This window comes from Anastrepha obliqua, chromosome 2, assembly GCF_027943255.1.
Source record: "Anastrepha obliqua isolate idAnaObli1 chromosome 2, idAnaObli1_1.0, whole genome shotgun sequence".
In the NCBI taxonomy this organism is placed as follows: domain Eukaryota; kingdom Metazoa; phylum Arthropoda; class Insecta; order Diptera; family Tephritidae; genus Anastrepha; species Anastrepha obliqua.
The window spans coordinates 2861078-2888739 of record NC_072893.1 but is presented as its reverse complement, the minus strand read 5'-3'; the positions used below and the strand labels follow the sequence as shown (position 1 = coordinate 2888739).

General features: G+C 35.8%; 1 protein-coding gene across 4 annotated transcripts in view; it reads right to left on the bottom strand.

Moving 5' to 3' along the window:
* The window catches only part of LOC129239520 (myogenesis-regulating glycosidase), a 36928-nt gene extending 9923 nt beyond the window's left edge, over positions 1-27005 (bottom strand). Inside the window, exons 1-3 of one of the 4 annotated variants that reach the window (XM_054875044.1) lie at positions 26574-27005; positions 21825-22504; positions 3724-3845 (exon numbers count right to left, since the gene is read on the bottom strand). In XM_054875044.1, the coding sequence (XP_054731019.1) occupies positions 3724-3845; positions 21825-22367 (665 nt within the window). In that variant the 5' untranslated portion in view covers positions 22368-22504; positions 26574-27005. Of the gene's footprint in view, positions 1-3723; positions 3846-6246; positions 6417-21824; positions 22505-26573 lie in introns of those variants that run through there. The other 3 variants (XM_054875047.1, XM_054875046.1, XM_054875048.1) reach the window with 3 other exon arrangements.
* Positions 27006-27662: the final 657 nt, after the last annotated feature.

Genomic DNA, 27662 nt, shown 5'->3' with positions numbered 1-27662 from the left:
TAAGTTACGATTCGTTTGCAATTGTTATTTTGGACTGCGATTCAGCATATACGATTGACGTATCACGTAATTTTCTTTCGTATAGTTATGGAACGTTTCACGGATGTGATGATTTGACCTCAGGTCCTCACATATAGTCGTAATAAATGCTGCGATTTGGTGTAACCTCAATTTTCAGTGGATGGACTTATGCCCGTAGCTCAAATGTCATTCGACTGCGATTCAAAATTTATAGAAATACATAATGTTTTTAACTATCCTTAGGTGGAGGGCTCGTAACGCACCTTCACAAATGGAGAAATCTACACTTTTTATGCCGTCTCCGAACGGCATATGGTTTTTATGAGGAACTTTTTTCATGGCAGAAATATACACAGGGGTTTGCAATTGTTTGTGAGCGGCGATCGCTGACTTTTTATATGAATTGGTGTTTGGTGCCCGGGAATTCGAACCTGTGCACTTCCGAATGATATTCACGCACCAACCCATTCAGACCCCTCGGGCACCGTATGTTACTATCAGAACAAAAATATATCTCCGATTACTCATATTCCTTAGCCGCCCTCTAACAATTCATAGGTTATTTCCACTACTTTCCTGATAGGAATATGCTAAAAAAAATAATCATTGGCATTAGGTCTGTTCATGAAGAAAATATTTTGTAACAATTCTTATCAATTATCAAGTTTTGGTGTTCATGTAACCAAAAAACTTACAAAGTAGAAGACAGCGAAAGAGCAAAATGACATTTCATTTTGAGGGGAAGTTGCAAGTTTTTACTGCATACATTTTTATTTGTAAGAATTTGCGAGAGAGAAAAACAGCCCAGGGATGCTGATGACCACTCTATGTAGTACTTGATTATTTTTTCTGAAGCCAACTTCGGGTGGCGCTTGGGGAATATATCGTATACTTATAGCAGCGTTATCTTGCTCACATGTGGCGTTAGTGTCTGACAACTCCCCATACGTTTAATCAAGGCTTCACCCAGCAAATTTATGTAGCTGTCTGATTCATACGTCCGAAAATTTTGCACGCGGTGTAGTGGTGAGTAACTTAAACCTGTCCAAACCATCAAGGAACTACCTCCGAAGTTTCGCTTGGTAGAAAAACACTTGGGATCCTTCAAATTATGCTAATAGTAATAGTAAAACCGTCAGGATCATCGAAGTCGAACTTTTTTTCTCTTTAAAGTTGCGTGGCTCCATGAACGTGGGTTTTGGCTTAATTTTTTTCAAAACTAGTGGGATACGGTACACTAGACAGGGCTAGTTTACTGGGGCGGCAGCCCTTGGTCGAGAAAAACCCGAGTCATTCTGGTAACGAAGAACCGGCTGCCATGGGAATGTTTCAAGTTCCCTGGCTTCAAAACTAGTCGATTAATACGGCTAAAATTTGTTTAACGCGGCGTTTGCACACTAATAAGTTTCTATCCGTTGCATTTTTTTTTAGATCACCCCGAATAATAGCGGATGTTTGTTGCGCAAATAACTTTTGGTTCTAATTGTTTAACTGTTTGTGTTTACTTTTCCTTAAGTTTTACGATATTATCTATTGCTGAGAATGAGCGATTCAATTTAATGGCAATTTATCTGTTAGTCATGCCAGTGACCTTGTAGTCGTAGACCTGAGCCATTTCTTCACGTGTAAGCTTTTTTCCTTTTGCCATGATTACTTTTTGTAAGAATATATGGCGTATTGAAATGTTTAAGAACTAAGTGAAATCAAAGCTTTAAAGTTACGTGTAGTTCAATGGATTTTATACTCATCCTACTCGTTTGCAGCTGTTTCTGGCTGCCTTTAGTGGAATTTCGCAGGGAAATTAACTCCCAGACTCCTTTAATTCAATTTCGCAGAGTCTATATTATACTAATATTAGACTATATAGATACGACTGAAGTGAATGAATTAAGTTGTTTCAGCATGTGTTCAAAAATTCATTGTTAAACGCAAAAATATTAAAATAAATTTATTTTTCCTTCCAAGTTTAGTAAAATTTTTGTTAAGAAACCAGAATTAAGGGGGAAGTCTACTGTGACAAGGGAAAAAACAGGCTTATTTTCCGGATTTTATTTCTAACAAAATATTGCTCGTACATAAAATCTATTTAAACTCTTATCTTTATTATATATTTAAGTTTTTGAAAAAAAAATTTAAGTCAAAATATTCAAAATGGCCGCTGTGGCACTTCTGCAAGCGCAGGTCCGCTTTTCTATACGGTGTACACGATATCTCGAGTTCTGATAAATGAATCAGCTTAAAAATTTAATTATATATTCTCTGTAATAGTGTCTCTCGTCTGACATAGGATTTTTTTGATATCGTTATTTGTTAAATTGTTATAAACAATAGTAACATCAATTTTAGGCAAAAAAAAAGAAAAAAAATTTCAAGAATTTTTTTTTCAACACCAAAATTTTTTATCGACATAATCCTACGTCAGACGAGAGTCAATGCTATGTATATGATAACAATATTTTGTTTTTTTGTTTTAGATCACCGAAACGTAAGATTTCATGTACACCGTTTAGGCACCTAAGAAAAGCGGACATGCGCTTGCAGAAGTGCCACAGCGGCCATTTTGAATATTTTGACTTAAAATTTTTTTTTCAAAAACTTAAATATATAATAAAGATAAGAGTTTAAATATATTTTATGTACGAGCAATATTTTGTTAGAAATAAAATCCGGAAAATAAGCCTGTTTTTTCCCTTGTCACAGTAGACTTCCCCCTTAACAAATGTTTAGCGTTTCTATTTTTTTGCCGTTTACTGTATATCTATTTCAACTACATACATACATATGTATCTGTGCATAATATGTTGTAAGTAATAAACAGTTAAGTTTATCAACCTGAATGCCGAGCTTTTTCTCTTGACGACAGCTACCTTCGCCGACGACACAGTATTAATTACGTCTGATAGGAATATAAATGTTGCTTCATCGAAGTAGCAAAATCTAATTGACACAATGTTGACTTGGTTCGCAAAATGGGGAATCCAAGTAAACGTAGACAACTGTATTGGGTACTCAACAAGGACTCAAAACTGCCAGTATACAACAAACTACTAATATCTAAGACCATAATACCCATCTGGAGATATGGCATAGAACTATGGGGGACAGCATGCCAATAATATACAAATAATTCCACGACTTCAATCAAAAATCTTAAGGACTATCGTAAATGCACCCCTGTATATAACAAATGAAGACTCACACCGCGACCTAAAAATTGATCCTATAAAACACGTAATCCAGAAGTACAGTACGAAACAGACACAAAAATTACTAACCCATTCGAACAAAGAGGTACAAAAAATACCGCACATGAAGCGGACGCAGAAATTAAGACTAAAACGATTCAAAAAAAAAAATAAAGAAATAGTTTATCAACCTGAATGCCGAGCTTTTTCTCCGGTATCTACCTACATAAACGTTGAACACCGACAATTGTCAGTTTTTTTACATAAAGCTTTTACTTGGCGGAAATGCACTCGAAGGTTTGCATGTTGAATATCCGTAGAGAAACTTGAGCCCAGGATCTACTTTACCTCGGCCGCTTTTTCTTGTTTGCGATACGTATAACCCAATTTAAAGAAGTTCCATCTTAGTACTATATTTTGATGCTGAATCCATCTAATAATGCGAACTGACATACAGTGACATTCAAAATAAATACTTTTATACATCGTATGCTACAAATAAATTCATAACACGTACCGGTATTTTCGATAACTGCTACTACATTCATCATCGTCGCTTTCTTCATCCTTCTGGTTTATTGATGAGATACTCCTTTCGGGTACAGTTAAGGTAGTAGAACCACAACTATCCTCGTTTATCTATGAAATGAATAAACACATAATGCCATGAACTCTTCATTTTAGCATAAATATAAACAAATATGTACATAAGTATGTATACATGAGTATTTATTATATATATATATAATATAATGTTTGCGAGGAAATTGTTTTCTACTGCTGACTTCGGTTCACTGTTTTTTCGGATGATGAGGTCATTGAGGGTTGTCAAAGATTAAAAACTCTTCTCAAGCTGATGTCGATGGTCTTTCTGTAACGTTGCTTAAAAATTGTGACTCAAGGGTGCAACCTTTAAAACTATTTTTTAATCCTTGGTTTAAGGAGCATTTATCAATGATTGGAAGTTGACATCAGTGACTCCCATTTACAAAAGCGGCAATAAGAGCGATTTCTAAATTATCTACAATCTCTAAACTCTTTGAATGTATTTTAAAAGACAAGTTATATAAAATTTTAGTGTGAAACGTTTGATTAGTCCTAGCCAGCAGGGTCTTGGGTAGCAAGATCTACGTTATTTAACTTGACAGTTTTTTCTGAAGATTGCCACGCAGGATTTCAGAGTGGATTCTAAATTGACGCGATCTACACAGACTTCTCTGATGCCTTCGATCAAATCTCGCATACGCTTTTAGTAACTAAATTGGCATGTTCTGGTTTTCATTCGTCTTTCGATGTAATGCATTCGATTTTATTAAATAAAGAGGGCCAGCGCAGTAATTATCGACGGGCTTCTTCGAAAGAGTTTATAGACACCTCAGGTGTACATCATTGTAGTATTTTAGGACCTTTGTTATTTGCTTTTTTATTTCCATGTATTTCCTTTGCTAAATTTCTCCTATATGCCGATGACCTTAAAGTTTATGCTAAAATCAGTAATTCTACGGACTCTGTCGTCCTTCAGGCTAAACTGAATAAGTTATTTTATTTATTTATTTATTTATTTATTTATTTGTCTTTGAATGGATACATTCTTACAGACTATGATAAGCTAATGTACAACAGTTTATTAATTACTAGGAAAAAACGATTTAAGATGGTTGACTAAGATGCCATACGGCCATGTAAAATCAGCACCAGAAGAATTGAAAAACAAATTTAAATCTGCACATGCCCTAGGAATCGAAGCATTCACCCCGTAGTAGTTGGTTCTCGAGCAGCCAATTTTAAATGTTTCGTACTGTCGGAGTTTCTTATTAGGAATATAAAATTGAATTTTACGTAAAAGGGAAGGACAATCAATAGATCCAGAAAAGATACGAATAATAAATGAGCACGATAGAATAGCTCGTCTGCTACCAAGAGTTTTTAAGTCAGTCAATAAACATCGAGAGCGGTACTATGGCAAAGGTTCAGAAAAGTTTAAAGACCGGAACACAAAACGAAGAAAAACTTAATGGACTCTCTCAATCCGATTAGAGAGACCTATTTGGTATGGTCTCCAAATAACAGCGGCATACTCTAATCTTGATCTAACAAAAGCACAATACAATTTTAAGAGTGTGAGGGTTGGTAAATGAAGAACAATTTCGGCGTGCTGGTACTTTGTGAATTCGTCTATTTCTTAATATTGAAAAATGTGTAATGTTTTAATACCTCTTATCATATTAATAATACATATCTTGCTTTGCCTGATGTGATTAAAGATTTTGAGGTTTTTCTAATTCACGGTTCTATGCTCCCTTTTGTAAGACGTCACTCTTCGCACTACACTGACCCATATACACTAAAGATTTTATTCTCTGCGCTTGTGCAGTTCAAATTAGATTACGCTGATTTTATTTGGAGACCCTATCATGCAGTCCATATAAACCGAGTGGAAAGGATTAAAAAAGTTTTTTGCGTTTCGCACTCGCGTTTCACTCAATTTCTCAGACGCGAAACCAATATACAATTCCCGCTGTCGATTGATTAGTCTTTTCCTATTAAGTGACAGAGGCACTCTTGAGGCAGTATCATTTATCTTTGATCTCGTAAATGGCGAAATTGACTGTCCGGCTCTTCTAGAAAGAATACAGTTTAATGTCCCTCGCAGAAATTTTACTCGTTTTTAAAATTTTCGCGTTGGCTTTATATAGAGCTAATACGTCACTCGTTAGAACGTTGTTGGACTTTAATTATCTCGCAAACTTTTTGGATTTGGACCTATCTGCGACCCAACAGTTCTTTCAAATGCAATTAAAAAATTACTTTCTATGTGAAAAATCCAACTAATACTTCGAACATGTTTTATATATTGTTAATTCCTTTTAATTCAATTTTAAGTTGCATATATTTTTTAGAAATTTAATGGTTTCTCTTTTTAATCAATCTTTTTTTTTAATTGATTTTTTCCCAAATCACTTTAAGTAAATAATTCTCCTTTTATCACAAATGGTGTACAAGTTAAATATAAAAATAAATAAATAAATTTGTGCATTACATTCGAAATCCACGTCAAACATTTTTCCTTGTCAAATATTTTCATGTGAAAAGATTTATGTGACAAACTGTATGTATATGTGACTGTAATTTAATTACTCTCTTTCACTTTTAAATAGCGATGGCTTAATTGAATTGAACTTTCCGCTAAAGCCAGCAACATTCTTGATATACTGCTTTTAATCAACTGATGTTGAAATTAAAAGCTGAGTTTAGAAAGCCAGTGAGTGTGAATTTAATTACAATATTTGTAATTAATAGGTTCGAAAGTGTGCGTGAAGAGAGCGCCATACAAACTGAATTGTTGTGAAAATTGACAAATGCGTGCTCAGGGCCGTAACTACCAAGGGGCAATCAGGTTGATACTCAAGGGCCCAAGGCGATGGAAACTGTGAACCATAAAAGGGCCACAACCAAAGAGGCTCAAATATATCTAACCATTTAAAATTAACTTACATAGCTTTGCCTAATGTTTCTAGAGTTTTTTTAAAAGTATGTATTTTCACCCTCATTTTGCGGGTTTGACTTAGGTTTAGATATAATAGATCCAAAATGGGCTTTATAAAATCTGATAATCGAAAACTTTGAACTGTAAAATAAATTACATATTTTACATTTCATTTTTCATTGATTAGAAAATCACATTAGATTTCAACAAGAGTTGACAAATTTGTCTGTTTTTTGCGTTCGTGGATTTATGCATATTTACGTGCAACGGTTGGTATAAAATACACGTAAATGTCTTGTGCAAGGAATATCATGCATTGTACCCGAAGAATAAACATACATTTTGTCGTTATTATTGTTGTTGTATCAGTTCATCAAGCCCTGCCTGTACGGTGTAGACACCGATCGTCAGCATCCATCTCATCTGTGTACCTCTGTTTTGATCTGATTCGCTTAAGAAATTCTCCGCCCATATTTGCTTTTGCGCCGAATACAACGATCCCAAACACCAACCCTGTGGGTGCTATATATTTTTTACTCCATTAAAAGAAAATATATTTTGATGATAAGCTATTGACGTGCACAGGATTTATAACGCTATTATATACTATATATACATACATATGTATGATATTTATTAGGCCGGGTCGATTTGTGGGGAGGCAAAAAAATCGCCCATTGCTCTGTGAAAATCATATTCTAGGGATCAAAATAAGAAACTTTGCCGAAGGAACCATACCTCTAAAACGAATTCTGATGTCCCCCAATTTGGGTCGAACTTTTTAGTTTCTTTTCTCATGTAAAGGCCAAAAATGGTGATATTTTGAAATGATTGTATGGGGAACCCCCCAGGGCAGTTCCAGGGGGTGTGCCACTGGCATGGGTGGATCGGCCGTCCAAAGTTAGTGGGGGTCGGTCACACATTTAGACTCGATTGGAGCACTCTAAATGGGTCAAAGTGGGATTTTTCGTTCGACCCAATCCTCCATTCTTATTTTGATCCCTAGAATACGATTTTCACAGAGCAATGAGTGATTTTTAAATCGACCCGCCCTAATACTTATACACCTTACAAACTTACATATGTATATATTATATTTCAAATGAGCAATAGTGAATTCAATCCATTTGTATACAACACGTGCATGTGTACATATTAGGTCGGATTCGGACGCTTCATCGAGATCGATGCCTCTGTGCGAATGAAGCATCAAATAATGGAAACAGTTTTTTTCTAAAGCGGTCACCGCTGGGCTAACAATGTCAATGCTTCCAGTGCATTTCTGCCTTGAAAAAGCTTCACGAATTGCATGCTTTTGGTTCACTTGTATATTAAACACGGGTAAATTATATATAAACATGGTGAAAGAATTCAGAAGATGTGGCCAAGATCATAAAATGGTGGGAAATAAAATAAATATGCGGGACTCTCACCTTAAAACTAGCAGTTTTCATATCGAGCAGTTTTCAACTGAAGCATAAAAATAGTGATAAAAATCGTTTTCCGATGGATGCATTCGACGTATTTGTATATGTACTCGTATATATCAAACAGTATGTGTGTGTGTTAAGTACAGAAATCTATTTAACAATTGGTGCTACATATGAAGTGCGACCTGGTGATCACTGCTAGATAAATTACTCAAAATATTCTAAAAATTTTATAGAAACTTTAAACTACTTTATTTATTTATTATTAGTATTACCAATACTTTACATATCTTACATTATATTGTTTCTCTTATTCATTTGTTATTTTTGCCCGATTTCCAATTGCTTTCTATACTTAACAACTAGTTTTTATATATGATTACGTAAAATATTGTAACCCAAATTTTAAAACGTTTTCATCATTTTTCTTTTAACCCTTAACGGCCGAAAGGCCCAGCTACGGGGTCATAGTATCATACTTATGCGACAGAAAACGAAAGGCCTCAATACGGGGACATGAAAAAAATTCAGTTTTCATTTCATTTATTTATCATCCCTGTAGTTTTCTTTAACAAATATTGCAACTTTGTACATCCCTGGTTTGTTGATCATATAAAATTATAAATCAAGTAAATAATATAAAATATAAAAAAATAATAAATTGTAGTAGTTTAAATGTTTAGTTTACGTTTTCATCCTTATAAACGTTTTAGAATTTCATCTAATTTTCCGTCGTCTTATGGCCGAGTATTATAAAAAAAGCTCTCGGCCGTTAAGGGTTGATATGTCTTATTAACAGGTAAATAAATCTATTTCCATTGCGAAACAATCTTTTTTCATCGTAATAAAGCGGTCATGCAGTAAAGGGTTAGTTCTAAATTCCTCGTTATTTCTTAAATTGTGCGGTTGCATTTCTCAAACATATAAAGGGTGATCAGATTGGAGGTACTTTTTCCAAAAGGCATTTTTGGCAGATCACGAGTGACTACTGTCAAACTAATTACATAATTTTTTCCAGTATTCATTGACATTTCAGCAGAAAGACTTACCCCTCAACATCGTTTACAAATCGTACAATTGTATTACGAAAATCGACGCTCTGTGAAAAGTGTTCATCGCGCGCTCAGGCCAACTTTTGGTGTACAGTGATGAGGCTCATTTTGGCTTAATGGCTACTACAACAAGCAAAATTACCGTATTTGGGCTGAAGAGCAACCCGAAGCAATTCCAGAACAGCCATTACATCCATTGAACACAACCGTTTGGTGCGGTCTATGGGCTGGAGGAATCATCTTCAAAGATATCACAGCTTCGGACTTTTATTTGTATGGGTATGTAAAGTCGAAATGCTTTGTGGATAAACCACCTTCGATTGAGGTATTGGAAGCCAACACTACTAAAGTTATTCACGAGATACCTACCGAAGTCCTCCAGCGCACCATTCAAAATTAGTGTTTACGGATGGCCGAATAATGGCGCAGTTAAGGCTAACAGGCTCTCTTCGGCGCAACATGCCTATACTAAAGGGAAGTCCACAGAAACCGCCTTACACTCACTGGTCGGGTTGGTGGAAAAAAGCTTATTAGACAAAGAGTTTGCATTGGTTGCTTTCGTAGACATAGAAGGCGCCTTCAACAATATAAATGCAAACGCTATAGTAGATTCATTAGAAGATTTTGGAGTTGAACCACATGTCGTAGCCCTGATAGAAGATATACTCATCAAAAGAAAGGTAACGGCTAAATTAGGAAGCACTACTCTAAGCAGGAAGGTCTGCAGGGGCACACCGCAAGGTGGAGTCCTCTCCCCTCTTCTTTGGACTTTGGCAGTAAACTCCCTGTTACTGACCCTGGAAAGAGGGGGTTGCCACGTCACAGCTTACGCAGATGACGTAGCAATCGCCGTTAAGGGCAAATATCCTAACACCCTTATGGATATTATGCGCTCTAACATGGCCACGCTTAGAAGCTGGACTGAGAGCAGGGGATTCGATATAAGCCCCTCAAAAACTCAAATAATTCTCTTTACAAAGAAACACAGGCTCCCTATAATCTCCCCGCTAACTTTTAAGGGTGTGGAGATTCCTTTGAAAGAGAACGTCAAGTACCTAGGACTCATATTAGACAGGAAACTCACGTGGAAATCTAATATTGAGGAAAGAGTAAAGAAGGCCAACGTTGCATTATACACTTGCAAAAAAGCGGTCGGTATCAAATGGGGACTTACACCCCGTATTACGCACTGGCTCTATACTTCGGTAGTTAGGCCAATCTTAATGTACGGAATACTTGTATGGTGGCCATCTGCTCAAAAGGCGACTTACGCTAAAACCATGAGTAAGGTCCAAAGAACAGCTTTTTTGTGCATCTCTGGCGCCTTAAGGACTACTCCAAACAAAGCGCTGGAAGTGCTAATCAACTTACCTGCCCTAAATCTGGTAGGAAAACACGTGGCCGCCGCCTCGGCGCTCAGATTAAAAAGTATGGCGCTATGGAAAGACCGGTGCTTTGGCCACGCTTCCATTTTGCACTCTGTGAATAGTCATAAACAAGAAATAGACTACTCTATCCCTAGACTCACCTTTGAAAGACTCTTCAAGACGAGTATACCGTCAAGAAGGGAGTGGCATACAAGAAGGCCATGGAGAAGGGAGGAATTAAACTTTTACACAGACGGCTCCAAGCTAGACGATAAGGTCGGCTACGGAGTCTTCTCGAAGGAATTAGGACTGGAACTATCCGTTCGACTACCAGACTACTGCAGCGTCTATCAGGCAGAGGTATTAGCTATAAAAGAAGTGGCTACATACCTAAACACGCACGCCCTAACAAAAACGATCATAAATATATTCTCGGATAGCCAGGCGGCCATCAAATCAATGAATGCGGCATCACTAAGATCGAAGGTTGCACAGGAATGCCGGGCAGCTCTAAATGATATTAGTGACGTATTCAAGGTCAGCCTTATTTGGGTTCCGGGACATAGAGATATTGAGGGAAACTGCAAAGCAGATGAGCTAGCCAGAAAAGGTACCGCTCTCCAACTGCTGAGTGATAAAAGTACCATTGGAATACCCATGGCCACGAGTAAACTAATAATAAAAAACCACTTTATCCAAGAGGTCAATAGGTCATGGAGAAATGAAGATACGTGTCTAACAGCTAGGCTACTATGGCCGCAAATAAACAAGAAAAGAACAAAGGAATTGCTTAGTCTCTCAAGAGACAATATCTCGAAGGTCGTGGCTTGCTTAACCGGTCACTGGCTATTTGGCAGGCATTCCTCGAGGCTAGGAGTCTTCTCCCATGAATATTGCAGAAGTTGCAGAGATGAGGAAGAGGAAGAAACAGTTGAGCACTTCCTCTGCAATTGTCCAGCCCTAGCTAAAATCAGAGCAGGTTGTCTAGGTAATTACTTTTTTAATTCTCTTACAGAACTGTCTGGCGTGGGGTTGACATCAATACTACGCTTCATAAGAGCCACGAAATGGTTCCACGAAGGAAGATAAACGAGGTTCCCGTGTAGCACAGTGGTATCACAACGGACCTGTAAGGTCTAAGTGAGTTGGTCGTGCAGACCGACTACCACCATAACCTAACCTAACCTAAGGCTAACATTTGAAAGGATTAAAAAAAAATGTTATGAATGGCTCTGCACAATTTGAATTTTCATTGTTTTATTTCTATTTAAAACTCGATACCTAAATTGCACATATACAGCCATGGACAGATAAATAGCACAAATGTGAACCTTTTATGTTAAGTTTTTAGTACGAACTCTGTTTTGATCAAATAAACTTGTTTGTTTACATTTATTACCGTTATTAAGTTTACATTTATGCGAGGAATTTACGGTTTTTTCGATGGAATTTTTGCGTTTTATTTTATTTACGCTTATTGCTGTTTTGAAGTGGACCAAAAATAGCACATTTTAACTTGTGTAGCGGAGAGTAAAACTTTAGTATTATTTCAGCGATTTTTAGTATAATTTTTTGTTTCTTAAATAAAATTTTAAAGTAATTACTAAAAATGGGACGTGGAAAACATTGCACGCCGGAGAAAAGAGCTCTTATATACCGAATGAGTCAAAACGGAAAAAGGTATGCAGAAATAGCTGAAATGATGACGTGCTCTCGTAAAATGGTTTATAATGCTCTTAATTTAGTTATAATATTTAGTTATAATGCTTGCAATAAACTAAGATTCTGCTCGACAGGTGTCCAGAAAGCTTGTAGGAAGGCGACTTAACGAAGCAGAAAAAACAAGTCCTCTCAAAAAGACATATCAAACACCGACTTTCCTTTGCAAAAGCCCACAAAGACAAATCTATTCAGTTTTGAAAAATGTACTTTGGACCGACAAAACCAAAATAAATAAGATGGAACCAGATGGGAAAACTATTGTACGTCGTCCAAAAAAACAAGCGCTAAATCCTAGGTTCACAAAAAAGACGATTAAACACGGCGGCGGAAGCATCATGGTTTGGGGAGCTTTTTCCTGGCATAGTTTTGGACCGATTGTTCGCGTGGTTGGTAAAATGGATAGATTTCAGTATCTGGATATACTCCAGAATAAAATGGAGCCATTTGTGTTTGAGTTTATGCCATTAAATTGGGCTTTTATGCAGGACAATGATCCAAAGCATCCTGAAAAGACAGTGAAGCAATGGGTCATAAGAGAAAAAAATAATGTACTGGATTGCCCGGCGCAGAGCCTTGATCTCAATCCAACAGAAAATTTATGGAATGACGTTAAGGTCAAATTCGCTAACATAAATTTTAGAAATGTTGATGATTTGTGGGCCGCAGTTGAGGAGGCTTGATACTTTATTATGAAAGCCTTGATTATTTCCTTAATTATTATATTCATCAAAATAAAAGAAAACAAAGAAGTTTAAATTTACCAATTTCAGTAGAAATAAATTAATTTATGAAACTGAAGAAAAAACATTGCCCACAATACAACGCTGCGATGGACCTCAAAACGAGCGCTTTTGAAAAGGAAAGAGTGACGTCTTTGTTATTAATTAGGAAATTTAGTTTAAGTATTCACGTAATTATACTCGTAATTGCTTTAGCAGTAAAGAGAGAGAATGCAAAATAGTAGTAGTGGAACTAGTCCTAATTCACCCGAAGTGCGTTGGTTTGATCAAATTTAATACTTGGCACTAAGATTTTCTGCTGGCATGCAAGTTCGATCGTGTTGGTAGAGTGATGCTCGCCTCCAATAAATTCAGGCATATTTTTAGGCTTAAACCTAAATTTCACAAATGAACATATTTGCTAAGGTTTGTATAAATGTACTTTTGAATAGGTAACTTGGCAGCCGGAGTCTGATCTGAGACTGTGATAACCAACCAAGTTAGGATATTAACTTTAATCTTACCTGCATTACTTCTTATATGTTTCGGACGACCGACCCCCACTGCCTGCTTCATTGATACATTTTGTACCACATCATACACGTCAATAGGTATTCAATGCTAATGAGGACTATTTGTATGCAAACATTGTAATCGTGTATAAATGTGTCAATAGCCTCGATAATTTGCAGGTATTATGTACGTAAATATGTGCATGCACTTATAGCCGTTATGAGCAAAACTCAAAACCGTCAATTGTTAAGCAAATTATCATAAGCAAATGATGATGTCAATTTGATTAATAAAGATCACATGACAATCAAAATATGTGAACATCACACAATGCTGAAACGATCCAGCTAAAAATGAAAATGCAAATGCAAGTGAAAAAGAAAAATTACATTCACATACAAAAAAAAAAAGAAGTTATGACTCAATAAATGAACAAATAAAAAAATATACAAAGTAACAGAAAAAATTATATTACGTCTTTCAAGATCGAATTTATTTTTTAGCGGTGTTTGCTTACAATTTACTAAAATGAGTTCGATAGCGCTCTAGAAACGTTTAAAAATAGTTAAAATACACTAGGAAATGGAGATCTGTGAAAAATAAATTTCGAAAAGCTGTGAATAATTTCGATGAGCACTGTTATTGAAATTGAATATACAGGGTGGACCATATAGCGTTTGCTTTTTGAACCACCTATTTTTTTGAGAATGGTAACACAAATGGCATGTCAAATGTGTTCATAATTTACTTCAAGGTTTGACATTTACGAAATGGGACCCTATACGCTTGAACAAAATTGGGAAATATTGAAAACCTATTTCCAAAGTGGTGTGTCTTCTTCTTCTTCCGCGGTTACAGTAAATGGCGAGCGTTACCGTGACATGCTCAACGAGTTTTGGTTTCCAACAATTGAAGAGGATGACATGGACGACATTTGGTTTCAACAGGACGGTGCAACTTGTCACACTGCCAAAGTTACACTCGAACTTTTTGCTACCGTTTTTGAATTCCGATATCAGTTGGCCGCCTCGAAACTGTGATTTAAGACCGTTCGACTATTTTTTGCGTTGAGCCGTTAAGGGCAAATGCTATGCGAACCATCCAGAGACGATTGATGATTTAAAACACGAAATCGAAGTTGCCATTCATGAAATTGGAGCCCAAACAATCGAAAATGTGCTTAAAAATTGGGTTGATCGAATGGTCTACTGTAAAGCTAGTCGTGGCAGTCATTTGAACGATATTATTTTTCATTCATAAATGACAATGTTCAATCTTCAAAATAAAAAAAAAGTTTGAAAAAATATTGATTAGTTTTTTTTTATAGCCGATTCAAAAAGCAAATTTTACATGGCCCACCCTATATAAACAAAAATTAAAATGCAACAACTTTTTATTTCTGATCTTATTGTTTTTACAAAATCAGCAATAGCAAAAAATGCTCTAGGGGGATGCTATAGTTTTGGCCGATACCGTCCTTCTAAATGGTAGGTCGGCTTTGAAAGTCACTACAGTATTATTAGGTTCGGTTCCTGGACACAAGGGGCATGAGGGATGAAATACCTAAAAACGGGGCAAACATGCCTCTAATTGGTTCTGAGCCTTTGTGTGGACTTACAAAGGATCACATTAACGAACTTCTCAGGAGGTGGGAAGAGAAGAAATTCGTTGAACACTGGTGAAATTCTATCGGTCAGTGACAAGCGAAACAATCCTTAACGCCGGCCACAAGAATTTCTGATGAGCTACTTTCACTCAGCAGAGTAGACTAAAGACTAATAGCTGGTTACTTTATAGGCCACTGTAGCCTGAAATACCACTTAAACCAAATTGGTCCATTCTGTAAAATTGGCACTGAAAATTCATTCAATCCATTATTTGTAAATGTCCTGCACGAAGCAGAAAAAGGATACACCACCTTGGTGTTAGTGCCGTGCATTCATATAAATAATGGAACAATAAAGCCCAGGAGTTTAACTCAAAGAAAAACTGTTATTTCGCCTCTTCGTTGCGGTCAAACTGTAACAAACAGTTTAAAATGTTAGCTTAACATTTATTTTCGGCAAATATTTCTATATTTGCATCTGCGCGTGTATGTACGTTAAAGCCGTTGACATTTTTATGAGCACAAAATTCATTGCAGTTTTTGATTTATTTTTATTTTCATAATTTTATCAAATTGTACTCTTGTTTTTGATATCGCTTCTTTATTGTGACGATTTTAGGTTTTTTAAGGTGCTATCAGACACGGCAAAGAAACTACTTTTCCAAATAATTTTTCGACGAGAAATGTTTACCACTTAAGTTTAAGAAAGTCCATCTCATCCGCTCTACAAGCAATTTAAAAACGGAACCTTACGTAATTTACACTGCACTTACACGTATTAGAAAACAAATCAATTGGCATGTTTTTTCGACTTGCTTGTTATTCTTGTAGAAAGTTTTGTCAAACTAATATACTCGCATAGAATTAGATTTGTCTCCGCTCCGGTAATTGCAGAAGAAACCCAAAACTTATCGCAGGACGAGACAAAAAATGGACAAATGTGCTAGAAATTATTCAAAGTGTTTGATGCTTTTAAAACAAAACTTTTCCACTGCCCAATTGATCCTCAATAGTGTTTGAGCTCTGCAATGAGTGCATAAAATATAGAAGCTTCTGACATACAACGCCCAATTGCATTACTGATCTTAAACTTTCAGCTTTTTTTAAACATCAAAAAGTGGTTAAATGCCTTGCCGACGCCTTATAACATTTCTTATTCTTTGTTGGAAAGTTTGAATGAATTTAAAGATCTTGGCGTTATTTTTTCGAGTAACTTTTTATTCAATAGTCATATTATTTCGAAAGCGTACACGGTTTTAGGGTTTGTGAGGCCAAATAGTTCCAAATTCACTTGCCCTTTAGTCTTAAATTATTATATACATACGTCTTTCGTGGGATCCAATTTGGAATATGCTGCTTTCATTTTATTTATTATGATTTTATTGTTTATTTACTTTCATTTGGAGACCGAGTCATAAATCTACATAAACATAATTGAACGGGTTACTTACAAAAAATTTTCTTAAATACTCGTTTCAGTATCGTTTGCTTTTCATTAACTTAAAATGTTTGGTAGTGAGGTTGCTTTGAGGTGTTTATAATATCATCAATGGCAGTAGTGACTGCTCATTTCTCTTGGAAAAAATTAATTTCAATAGACTACAGCGTAATCTTCGTAGCTCTTTAGCTTTCTATGGTGCTAAATGTAAAACGGAGTATTCGCGTAATTCTCCTTTTGTTCGGGCTTTAAGTGAATTTAATTCATACTCGGGTTCTATCCAGCTAGACTTTTCTTCTCCGAAAAGTGTATTACTTTATATTCTATTTTTTAGATATTTAAACCATGTTCGATAGTTATTCTACTTATCACTGTAACTAGTCTGTAAGCAGTGTGTGCACATAGATTAAATAAATAATATAAATACTAAATAATAATAATACTATAAACTACTGTGTTCTTTAGCTTTCTACAGAAAGCAGAATTTTTTGATGTGCCATTGCTTTAGTCTCAGGTCAGTGGAAGGAAACAAATAACAGCACATTTTTCTTTTGAGCAGTAAATATTATAAAAATTTGCAATTATAGCTCAGAAATTTAACAAATTTGCTCTCTTATGATATTTATATTAATAACATTTGCCATTGAAATATTTGTTACACTGGTTAAGCTTTTTTTATTAAAATAAAATGGTAACTTCTGAGATTTTAAGATCTAAGATTTTGAAGTTGCTGCTCTTTGATGAATGCAATCTATGTTTTACATACTTGCAATTAGTTCTGTTTTCTGTCAGCAATTTATAGGAATTTATTTTCACTCTCTTAATTTATGAACGACCACATAGACGCAAATTAATTTCTAAAAGAGCTACAGAAAGATTTTAGCTGTGTCGAGAGGAAATACGAGTAAAAAGGTAAAAAAAGAGGTTGTCTGTAAAGTCGGTTTACTGACGATAGTTTAACGTGACAACGTCATAAGACAATACTGATGGAATGGTTGCATTTTTCAAAAGAATATTTTAATTTTATTTGTTTGATAGTCAACAACGCTGGTTCATTACCATGCACACAGGAAGAAGGCATATGCAAATACAAGTATGTGAATTTATATACAAATGCGCATATACATACATATATGTATATGCTCACTCAAGTAGGAGAGAGCCAGATGTCGAACGTTGCCGAATGCGGGGGCCGATTGTGCTCTTTGTCGTTCATTCTGCGCTTTCGCTTGTAGTTCAAGCAAGGTAACGGCGATTGAGCAAGATAACGACGAATGAACAAGATAACGACAAATTTTTTCGTGCGTGCCGCTGGCTAAATCGAATTATACGAGTAAGACGTTATCACGTCAAAAATACTTTACTTCTTGCAATCACTTTCCGAAATTTTCCAGTTTGACATGTAATCAGAAAGCATTTCGTTGCCAATTCTGACGACACCTTAAAGAACACGCTTTTGAAAATACTTAAGTACGTGCGCACACACCTACACATATACATAACAGGTTGTGAAGCTTATAATTACCGTTGATCATAAAAGTTGAATTTAGTTGAGAAAGGGAAATATAAAAAGAACGAGGGATAATAAATATTTGTCGCACCCGTCAAAAGTCTAAGTATAATATTAAACCTTCAAGAAAATGCCAATTTGTAAATTAGGTATTTAAAAAATTGTTTATGACATCAAATTATAATAAACATTGCACACATACACCCAAGTCTTTTTGTACACGCTAAACTCAAGATATTTTTTCATAAAACCATGCAAAAGAAATATATAAACATTCAAATTGAAATAAGGAATAAAAATTAATTTTGCTACAATTCATCGTGCACTTTTATTACGAACTGAGCCAAAATGCTATCATCAGTAGATATGTCAGATATAACCAGCCCATCCGTTTTATTCAAATTATTGTTATTAGCGACTTTTTTGTCCTTACTCGAGGTGTTTATACAAGCTGGCACAAAATTAATCACTCTAATTGTTGCAAATGGCGTATGTCAATCACTAGACAGCTGCACTGTACAAACAGACAAGACAAGAAAATGGAGCGCGTAGAGGTCAAATAAAGATCACTAAAAATTATTTTATTCAGTAAAAAAATGATTCAAAATCGAAATTGTTATCCAGCTAATGGAGATCTAGAGTTTACGTTGAAATTTTATGGTACAGTCGGATTTGATGGGTTTTAAAAAGTTCATATTGTGTTCACCTAACTGTGTTATTTGAAAATCGTGCAATAAAAGACCGTGTAAAAAGAGAGTTGGGTGTAAATATAAAAGTATAAATTATAATTTTATATTTGTAAGCGTTTACACTCCCCACGCAAGTGGGGAAAGTTCCTGATCGCCATTCACTTGGGAGTGATCAAAACGATTCTTCTGCATACGGTCCAGGCAGCTCACGACTTCAAGTATCCTCTGGGTAGCTTCCAAACATCCGTTTGAGAGAGAGTTAAAGTGAGAAGACGAAGCAGCCCAGGATATTTGGTTGTGCGCAGGGTTTGCGACCCGCTACACAAAAACACCGTTTCAAGTGAAGATCAACAACAAAGCCTCGGATGAAGTAAGTATGTTTACATTACATTCTAAATTTTGTTTAAATATCTTAAATAATAAAAGTCCATTGCTGACAGTTGGCTTAGTTTGGCTTGCTTAGTTTTTGTCCAGCAAACTACTTTTCCGTAAAATATTATATTAATTTGTTTTGTATTTATTGCTTTTTGTAGCGGGTCTTTAAAGTTCGAGTGCAAAGCATAGTACTAAATCGCATTTCACGTGAAATGGCTGTAAAAATCCATACAAATTACATTGCCGTGAAATATGCGTGAAATTTCGTATGTATCTCACGGCAAGGTAGTACTCTATTAACCTTGTGAGCCAGCAACATTTTCTCACATTTATTGTACTCGTAAATGCGTATTAGGCTGGTCACAATGGTTCCGTCCGGTCCGGCAACTAATTTGACTGACAGCAAAATAGATTATAGGCCTCTTCTACTCTTCTTTGCATGCGAAGTTATCGAGTAAGATTCGCCGCTAGCGAGCATGGTTATGCCTTATTAGACTGTTTTACAAACACATGTAATTTAAGGTAGTTTTATCTATTCGCCACTTGTTAACTTTTGGCGAAAAGAAGATACCCTATGTGTATTTGAGTCGAAGGCGCCACATATGTGCCGCACGCCATTTTTATCGATGGTGTTTTTATTACAATAAATTCAGAAAATAAATGAGTTTAGTCAATTCAAATGCACCCTTAACTTTTTGATAAAATCTTAAAAGGGTAGAGAAAAGGCTAGGCAAGTTGTCCTGCAAAAGGAATGTGCGTCCAGATCTCGAAGTTACGGTCGTACTCACCGCCTACGACTACCATAAATTCTATTAAAACCCTCTTTCGCTTCAATAAGCATTAATTTTATGAGATATTTCACAACAAACAAAAACCTGTTTTTACAAACGAAATATGGTATTTGCGTTCACGAAAAGAACATCTGCCCCTTTTTGTTTATATGCGGCAATACTTTAATTGTGGTACCACGGTACGTTTTACACGTCACGTCAGTCAAGTGCGTTGCCGCAACGGACACAAAAGACCCATTGTGGCAACCCAGGATGCCATTTAAAATTGAGCGACAAGTTTAAAAAAGTTTTAAGTTTAAATACTCCGAATTCTTGACAAGAATGTAAGTAAATCTGGTTTATATATTTTTTTTGTGTTAATTAGAATATTATAGAACATTTCCACGCATGGGCAGTCTAGGAGCAGTCATCAGCTTGGACCAAAGTTTCGATTACCCCGGCTGTAGTTATGTAAGATTTAGTATAAGCTTCGATACCTTTTAACATAAATAACTTGATGAACATTCTTCCTGTTCTATTTCCACCCGACGGCACCTAATACATTGGCAAAGTGCCCCAATAACTCTAATGCGGTTCTGCAATCTTCAGCAGAGAAAATTGTGTCGCAATTGAAAAGTATTCAGGAGTTAGGAAAAGCAAAGATGGCTCGGAACACCAAGTTTGAGCGTCTTTAACAGCACTTGGAGTCACTTCTGGAGCAGATGCTGCGTACCACGGCGAATATGTTGGCGGCATAATTCTCACAAATGGCCAACGAGGAGGTGAAATAGCATCAAAGAAACAAAACAATTCGAAATAAAAGAAAACAATAAGGAAATAAAACTAAATTCGATTTTGATTTTATATTTGGCTTTAATAAAAAAATGAGCTGTTACAATTTACTAAACTTTTTGATTAAAATGGAAGCGATGCAAATGCTGGGTAGTAGTAAATATAGCACAACCTGTTAAAGATAATACAATTAGTTATATTTGTATTTTTAAAAACAATTGTCTTATCAAAATTCGCAAATTGCCTCTGCTGCCCATAAATTTGTTTGTTTACATTTCTTCAATTTTCATTTCAACGTTTCTTCTCATTTGACAATCAATGTTGCTGGCAACATTTCAAGGGAAATAAAATGCATGTTGCTGGCGAAATTTCACGTTAACTTAGTTAATACCCATACGAACAATAAAAGTAAGATCGCAAAACCTTTTCAACATACATACACACATATGTTGTAAGCGCTCTTTCAGCTTTATTTTGATATTCTTGAATTTTTTCCAGCGGTGATGTTTTAAACTGAACTGCCGAACTATTGGGTTACAATTTTTCGATGAACGTACCTCATAAAACTGGTATAACTCACTATTTTCAATGCTGCCAACTCCATTTCAAGAGAGTTTCATTAGGCCGCGTTCATACAGGGAGACTTTTGTTGCTTCTACATTGCGAATTCTCTTTTGGCGTTGCCCGTCGGGTTTACACACCTCGAAATTGTTAGTTTTTAGTCAGTTTAAAGCCAACAACATTGACAAACACAAACGGTGTTGACAGAGCGCGAGCATCACATGTAACGAGTTGAAGTCACAAAAGGTTACCTTTATGAACGCCGACTTACTAATACTAATGCTTCCTGCGCTACCGATACTTTCAACTCTCGTCTCCTGTGGGAACTGAGAGTTAAAGGCCCTTATTAATTTAAGTATACTAAGCAATAAAAAAAGTGTGTCAACCCATATCTTATACAAAAATATGTGCATAAATGGGCAAAGATGAGTTGTTTATATTAAAAAATATTATATCAAAAGTAAAATTATTGATTAATTTGAATTTTTTCGTGGCAAAAGTTCTTACTGAATTTTTTTTTATATCCACATTTAGTTGATTATATTACGACTTTATGTACATGATTATGTAAATATGTATGTACTTACACTTTCGCCATGGCTGTCGCTTTTTTCCTCCTCGCTGAGTGCATCCTGATCCTGCATTTGATACTTTAGGCGCAAAGCCTCCAGATCGACAGCATCGATGCCCATCGGTAATGATATTGAGTTACGTCGCAAATTTCTACCAGCCGGCTCAACGTTGGCTAAAATTTCAGGCGATTCTGCGCCACTCGCCGAACGCTCGCTGCTTTGAAACTGCGTCGGTTCCGTGCGGTCAGTCTCATGTCGGTTGTCCTTTTCGTGCACCTCTATGACAATCGGTACCTGGACATCAAGGCGGTGTACAACCAAAGGCACATGTTTGGTGTTGCCCTCGGGCAGTTGTTCCCTACTAGCATTGTCATTGGTGCTGGAAGCTCTACTGATAGTGGAGCTGGTATTGGTATCATTGAGTCTATCCGTATATGGAATACTGCTTTCACTTTCAGTGCTCGATGACCGTGGACGCGGGTCGTTTGTTAACAGTGGCTCTCGTTGTTCCTCGTTTGTTTGACTTTGTTCATCTTGTTTTCTTACTTTATCACTCATTTTAAAAGCAACTCGGTTTATTTAGTTAATTGGTATGCTAATTAATTCGATTTCATGCTTTGAATTCACGAATTACCTTTACATACAACTACTTATGTATGTATATGGTATGTGTGCATGTATGTGTATCACTGTTGCTTCTATTTCCATTACAAATTCAATAACACAAAATTGTATATTTTATAAGAAATACACGTGTGTGTACATATGTACGCATGTATGCACCCTCCAGGAATAAACTAGTATGGAGACGTTCTACTTCAAATAGTAGTACTTAGTGGATGCAATCAACTAGTTCGTCATTGACTAGAATAATACCAGTAGTAAAATGATCACTTTGTCTACTTTGTCTGCCATTAAGTTGATTTCTTTTTAGATAAGAAAGCTTACGAACAGAATTTGAGGTTACTTTTTATTTTTACAATGTAGACGGAGCCCACGGAAAGAAGAGCCTCAAGGAACATACAAATTTCTATGCAATTAAATTCATAAAAAAAACGGTTTTCCAAAAAAGTATTTAGCAGACAAATCCTCGCAACAAGCGGACACAAAATATGAGTCCAAAATTTTACTGGCATTATTTTGTTTATGTCTCTAAAGTGAATACTCTAATAGTTCTTTTAATGGGTTTTGTTTCATTTTTTTAGGCTGATCTGAATAGATCTCGCATAGACCACAAGGGTCCGTAGTGTTAACATTGTTGTTGGAGTCGTGTTAAACATATTTCGTGATACATGTCTTGGCGAGTTTTAATAAACAGTTTAAACATTTGTCAGCAATATCCTTCGGAAATGAAAATATACCGATCGATCTCAGGCAGTTGCAACTAGTTCTGCTTAGAGCAGGGTAGTGGCAAAGGAGATGTTCCAACGTACCCCTTTCCTCTCCGCATAAGTTACAAGCGGCGTTCTGGACCAATCCCGTTTTAGCTGCGTGATATGGAGTGAGACAATGTCCCGTTAGTAGTCCAACCACTATTTTACATTCCTTTCTTGGGAGAAATAAAATAAAATTGGTTGCTTTCGTGTTGCAAGTTCGCAGCATTCTTTTGGCAATCCTGTGGGAGATCGACACTTCCCATTTAGACTGTGCTTCCAGAGTTAGTTCCTCGTCTAGTTCCGTCCTCAAAACTGGGAGTGAGGGATATATGTTCGACGTACTCATTCTAGGGAAGCGGTCTAAGTTTGAACCAATTTCTCATTATTTAACCAATTACTGTACCTGAAGAAGTTTCATGTCATGTCAAGAAGAAATAAATTCTGTGTACACTTTTAATATAAGTAAGTTAGATTATTTTCCAATGTGGGAATGGATGTTTTTTTATATTTGACTGGCCTAACACTGGTTATTTTAGAAACATAGTGGACTAGAATTTTTTGGTTAGTATGAGTTGGTATTTTAACTGGTATTTTGCTGATGTTTGGTCGGACAATTGAAATTTCGTAGGACATGAAAAAAATATGAGAAACGAACTGGTTGAGCTGAAAAGTAAACTGGCATCTAGTATTTTTCCCTGCAGGGTAAGTACATACACATATACGTACATCTATATGTAGAGGAATGTGGATAGTATGTGATAGTACATACATAAATATGTATAGAGTAGATGGTTAACTGCGATTTATACAGGGTATACTTTAAAACACTTTAAGATAAACTTTGGAGTTTGGCATTCTGAGCCTTAATGCCATACCACCCAAAACTCCTCGGTATGCATTCGATATCTACTTGCGTTAATGGGAATGTTGATCTGCTTGCATATGCATGTGTACATACATAGGTCCTGCCAGAAGCTTGCATTTGAAAGCATCATAAAAAAATTAACAGCAAGGGCAGTTTAAGCACTGTCGCGTCACAAGGCCGACGGCGCAATCAAATTAGCTCAGTCGGCAAAGTCGATAAAGTACAAAAATATAACAAACTGTACTGGAGAGCGACAAAGTCGTCAGCACACTTCACATGCACTGCTGCATACCTCTGGCTTTAGTCATTGCATTGACTTTGCTGCATTACCTGATTTCTATGTAAAATATAAAAACCGAAATAAGTCAAAGTTCGATAAAACTACGCTAAACGCACACCCTTTATGAGAATTCACTCTGCTGTATGTCCAAAACCATTCGTATTTTGTATTTGCTTTTGCTAAGATATTAAGCAGTTAATGATTATACAGTCAGTTCATAATTTAAAATCTTTCTTGTGTATTTTTTGATTTTTGTTTAAGTCTAAAAAGGCGATAAAATCTCCCGCAGCCAACTAAATGCGCTTCTTAAATTATTTTGACTATGTATCAGTGTAATTTCTAATCGTGAAACAGCTTTGCATTATTAATGTAAAATGAGCTCCCGAACTCAGCTTTGAGTTCTATAAAAAGAGTCGTTAGAGCCGCATCAATGCAAATTAACTCCATGAATTGCATGTATACATAAATAGCAGGCACATACATACATATGAATGTAATATGCATGCAGTTTTTTCCCTTATGGCCCATTATTGTGTCTTTTTGAAAGCAGTTAATATGCGACGCCGCTAGTAATTACAGTCAGGTGGGTGTTTTAGCTTTTTATAATGCATTTTTATTTGAACTGTTCCGTGGAATAAATTCAAATAAAATATTTTCAAAGTACGATACTTTGCATTTGCGGAAGTTGCGCCACAGAATGGACAGGTGAATTAGGAATACAATAATGCAGTTCCACGTGAAATTTTACGCTTCGATGGGTTTCTGTAACATTTTCATTAATGAAAAATATGAATAAGTTTTCTGAGCTATTTTTTTAATTAGGGTCAGCGTAGCGTAGTTAGAGATAAAAATTTAGGATATGTTGCCTTATTGGGTCCAAATTGATGTAAATCTTTCGAGACTATTAGTGCTACGAAACAGCTTCTAAAAACCAAACTGCAACTGAAAAAGCTAGAGTGGGCATTGTAAATAAAGAGTCTTGCAAAAGCGACGCCTAGACGTCAGTAGTGAGTAGTAACTCCTAGACAGTAGATTTTTTATGTTATCTTTGACGTTTGACAAGTAAACAGATGTCAAATTTTATACGATAGAATAACGGGTGAATATTTCGAAACTTATTAAGAAAATGGTCGATATTTAAGCACAACATATCGTAAAATTCCTGACTCTTTTTGGTAAAAAAATTCAAGAAACTGGTTCTGTCGAGGATAGAAAACAGACTTGCAGACCAAGAACTGGACGTTTTGCTGAGAATATTGCTGCTGTAGCGCAAAGTGTTGCCGACAATTCTCAACAATTAGACATCCATGAAATGATTGTTTGGCGGATTTCACCTGTAGACGTGCTCGTCGTGGACATTTAAATAATATAATTTTTCACATATAATTATTAGGAGCCATATTTTAAATAATTAAAAATAATGAATCCTGAAAGAATCTAAATTTTTACTGTTATATTTGTAGATGTGGCTTTTGAAAGACCCCTTATTACATTACTTTTTTGCTTGTACAAGTATTTGCATATTCTTGTACAATAATGCATATATGTAATATATGTGTGTATTAGGTTGGTTATGTGAGAAAGGGGCCAAAAAGAGCATAAGCAGGGTCCCAATGAAAAATGTATCGAAGTGAAGATTCCAGATGAGTCTCCGCTGAATTCTCTATTTCATTTCGCTGAACCATCGTACAATTTCCAAAATATTTTATTACATATCGTTCGTTTGGTTGATGAATGCCATTACTCAAAAAATCAAAAATTCGAGATTAACTGCTTTAAAGTTTTATATTTAATGTACCTATATATCTATACATATATGCATATACATATATAGGTATATATGTTTTCCTTTAACTCCTTGTGGAGCATAGGGTGTCTAATGTGCCTCCAAAGCAAAAAGTGTCTTCCATTTTCATCTAATGAGACGCTGTTTGTAGATATCACCATCATTCCTACATAATTATATAAATAAAAGTGTGCGATTATTTCAATATTCATTATGTGATGAGTAGTAGACGAAGTCATTGGATGATTTCACCCAATTGGTCATTGATTTCGTGGACAATCCCAATTTCAATTCGAGTTATCGCTTGCACGGAAAACGCACATATATAAACGGTTTTCACATCTCTCAAACTTAGTCCACATCTTAATAAAAATCGTTTTTAAAACGAAGGGTGTATGTGCATACATACATACATATGTTTATAGTAAATTGACTGATCGAATTCTTCTTGCCGTACAAGTAGATTTTATGGCACTGGCTAGTTGGAAATTATATGTTTCTTTATCTGATTTGAATTTGGTGCGAATGTTTAGAAATTTTTATACACTAATCACCGTCCAATAATTTTTACACTTGGGGTTAAGGAGTTATGTAAATACCGCTGAGTATATTCATTTTTTATGTCGACAATTATTAGTAATACTTAAACATTTTTTTGTTGTCCATTATTTAAAAATATTTTTTTTATAAACACCAGATATTTGATTTATTATGCTTCTCATACATAGTAAATATTACTTAATTCAACGCTTCTTTTGCACTTTTTTTCATCAATCAATAGATTACAAATTTCTTAACACTAAATATTTCACCGAAAAATGTTATTAAGGATGTTATTATTTCCGCGCTGCGCTATTCGTGTTATGTGTGCGCTCGGTGTAAATTTCGAAAACACTGTAGTTGTTTGAATCAACGCCAAAAGCGCAGACCTGACAGCAGAGCGATCGCGAGCGTATTCTTGACGCCCCGGCTCACCAACACACAAGAGCAAACGTAAATAAACACTTGAGCTTAACACGAAAACTGCGATAAAGTCTCTTATAACCCGCGCATAACTACCGGTATAGCAACTACACATTCGTGCGTGTGTATTCGATCTGTGGTGAGAATTCAAAGTGTAATTAACATTGGTAGGCGAAGGAGTATCCTCCTCTCGTCTTCACAACTCACTTATTAGCCCCAAATGTTTGGCAATTCATTCGCTATTCGCTAATTATCAGCGGGCGGACAGCCAGACTTATGCATATGTGGATGCGTACATACATACAAACCTTCGTACTAAGGCAAATACAAATTTCATGGGTCGTTGATAATTGGCATAGTTAAGATCTGTTTGAGATAATATTTGCCATTCCTTACCTTATGCACCCCTCTTATCTCTCTAATATTTTTAGTATAACAACACATGACTTCATTCGTAATCATTATTTGGGCTCCGTCAGTAAAACACGTAGTGATATTTTAGTGCAGAAACGATATCTCATCCGAGGAACTTGCCTAGGAGTCTCGGCGTTACGCAGGCGTTTGAAAGAACAATCGGAGGTAA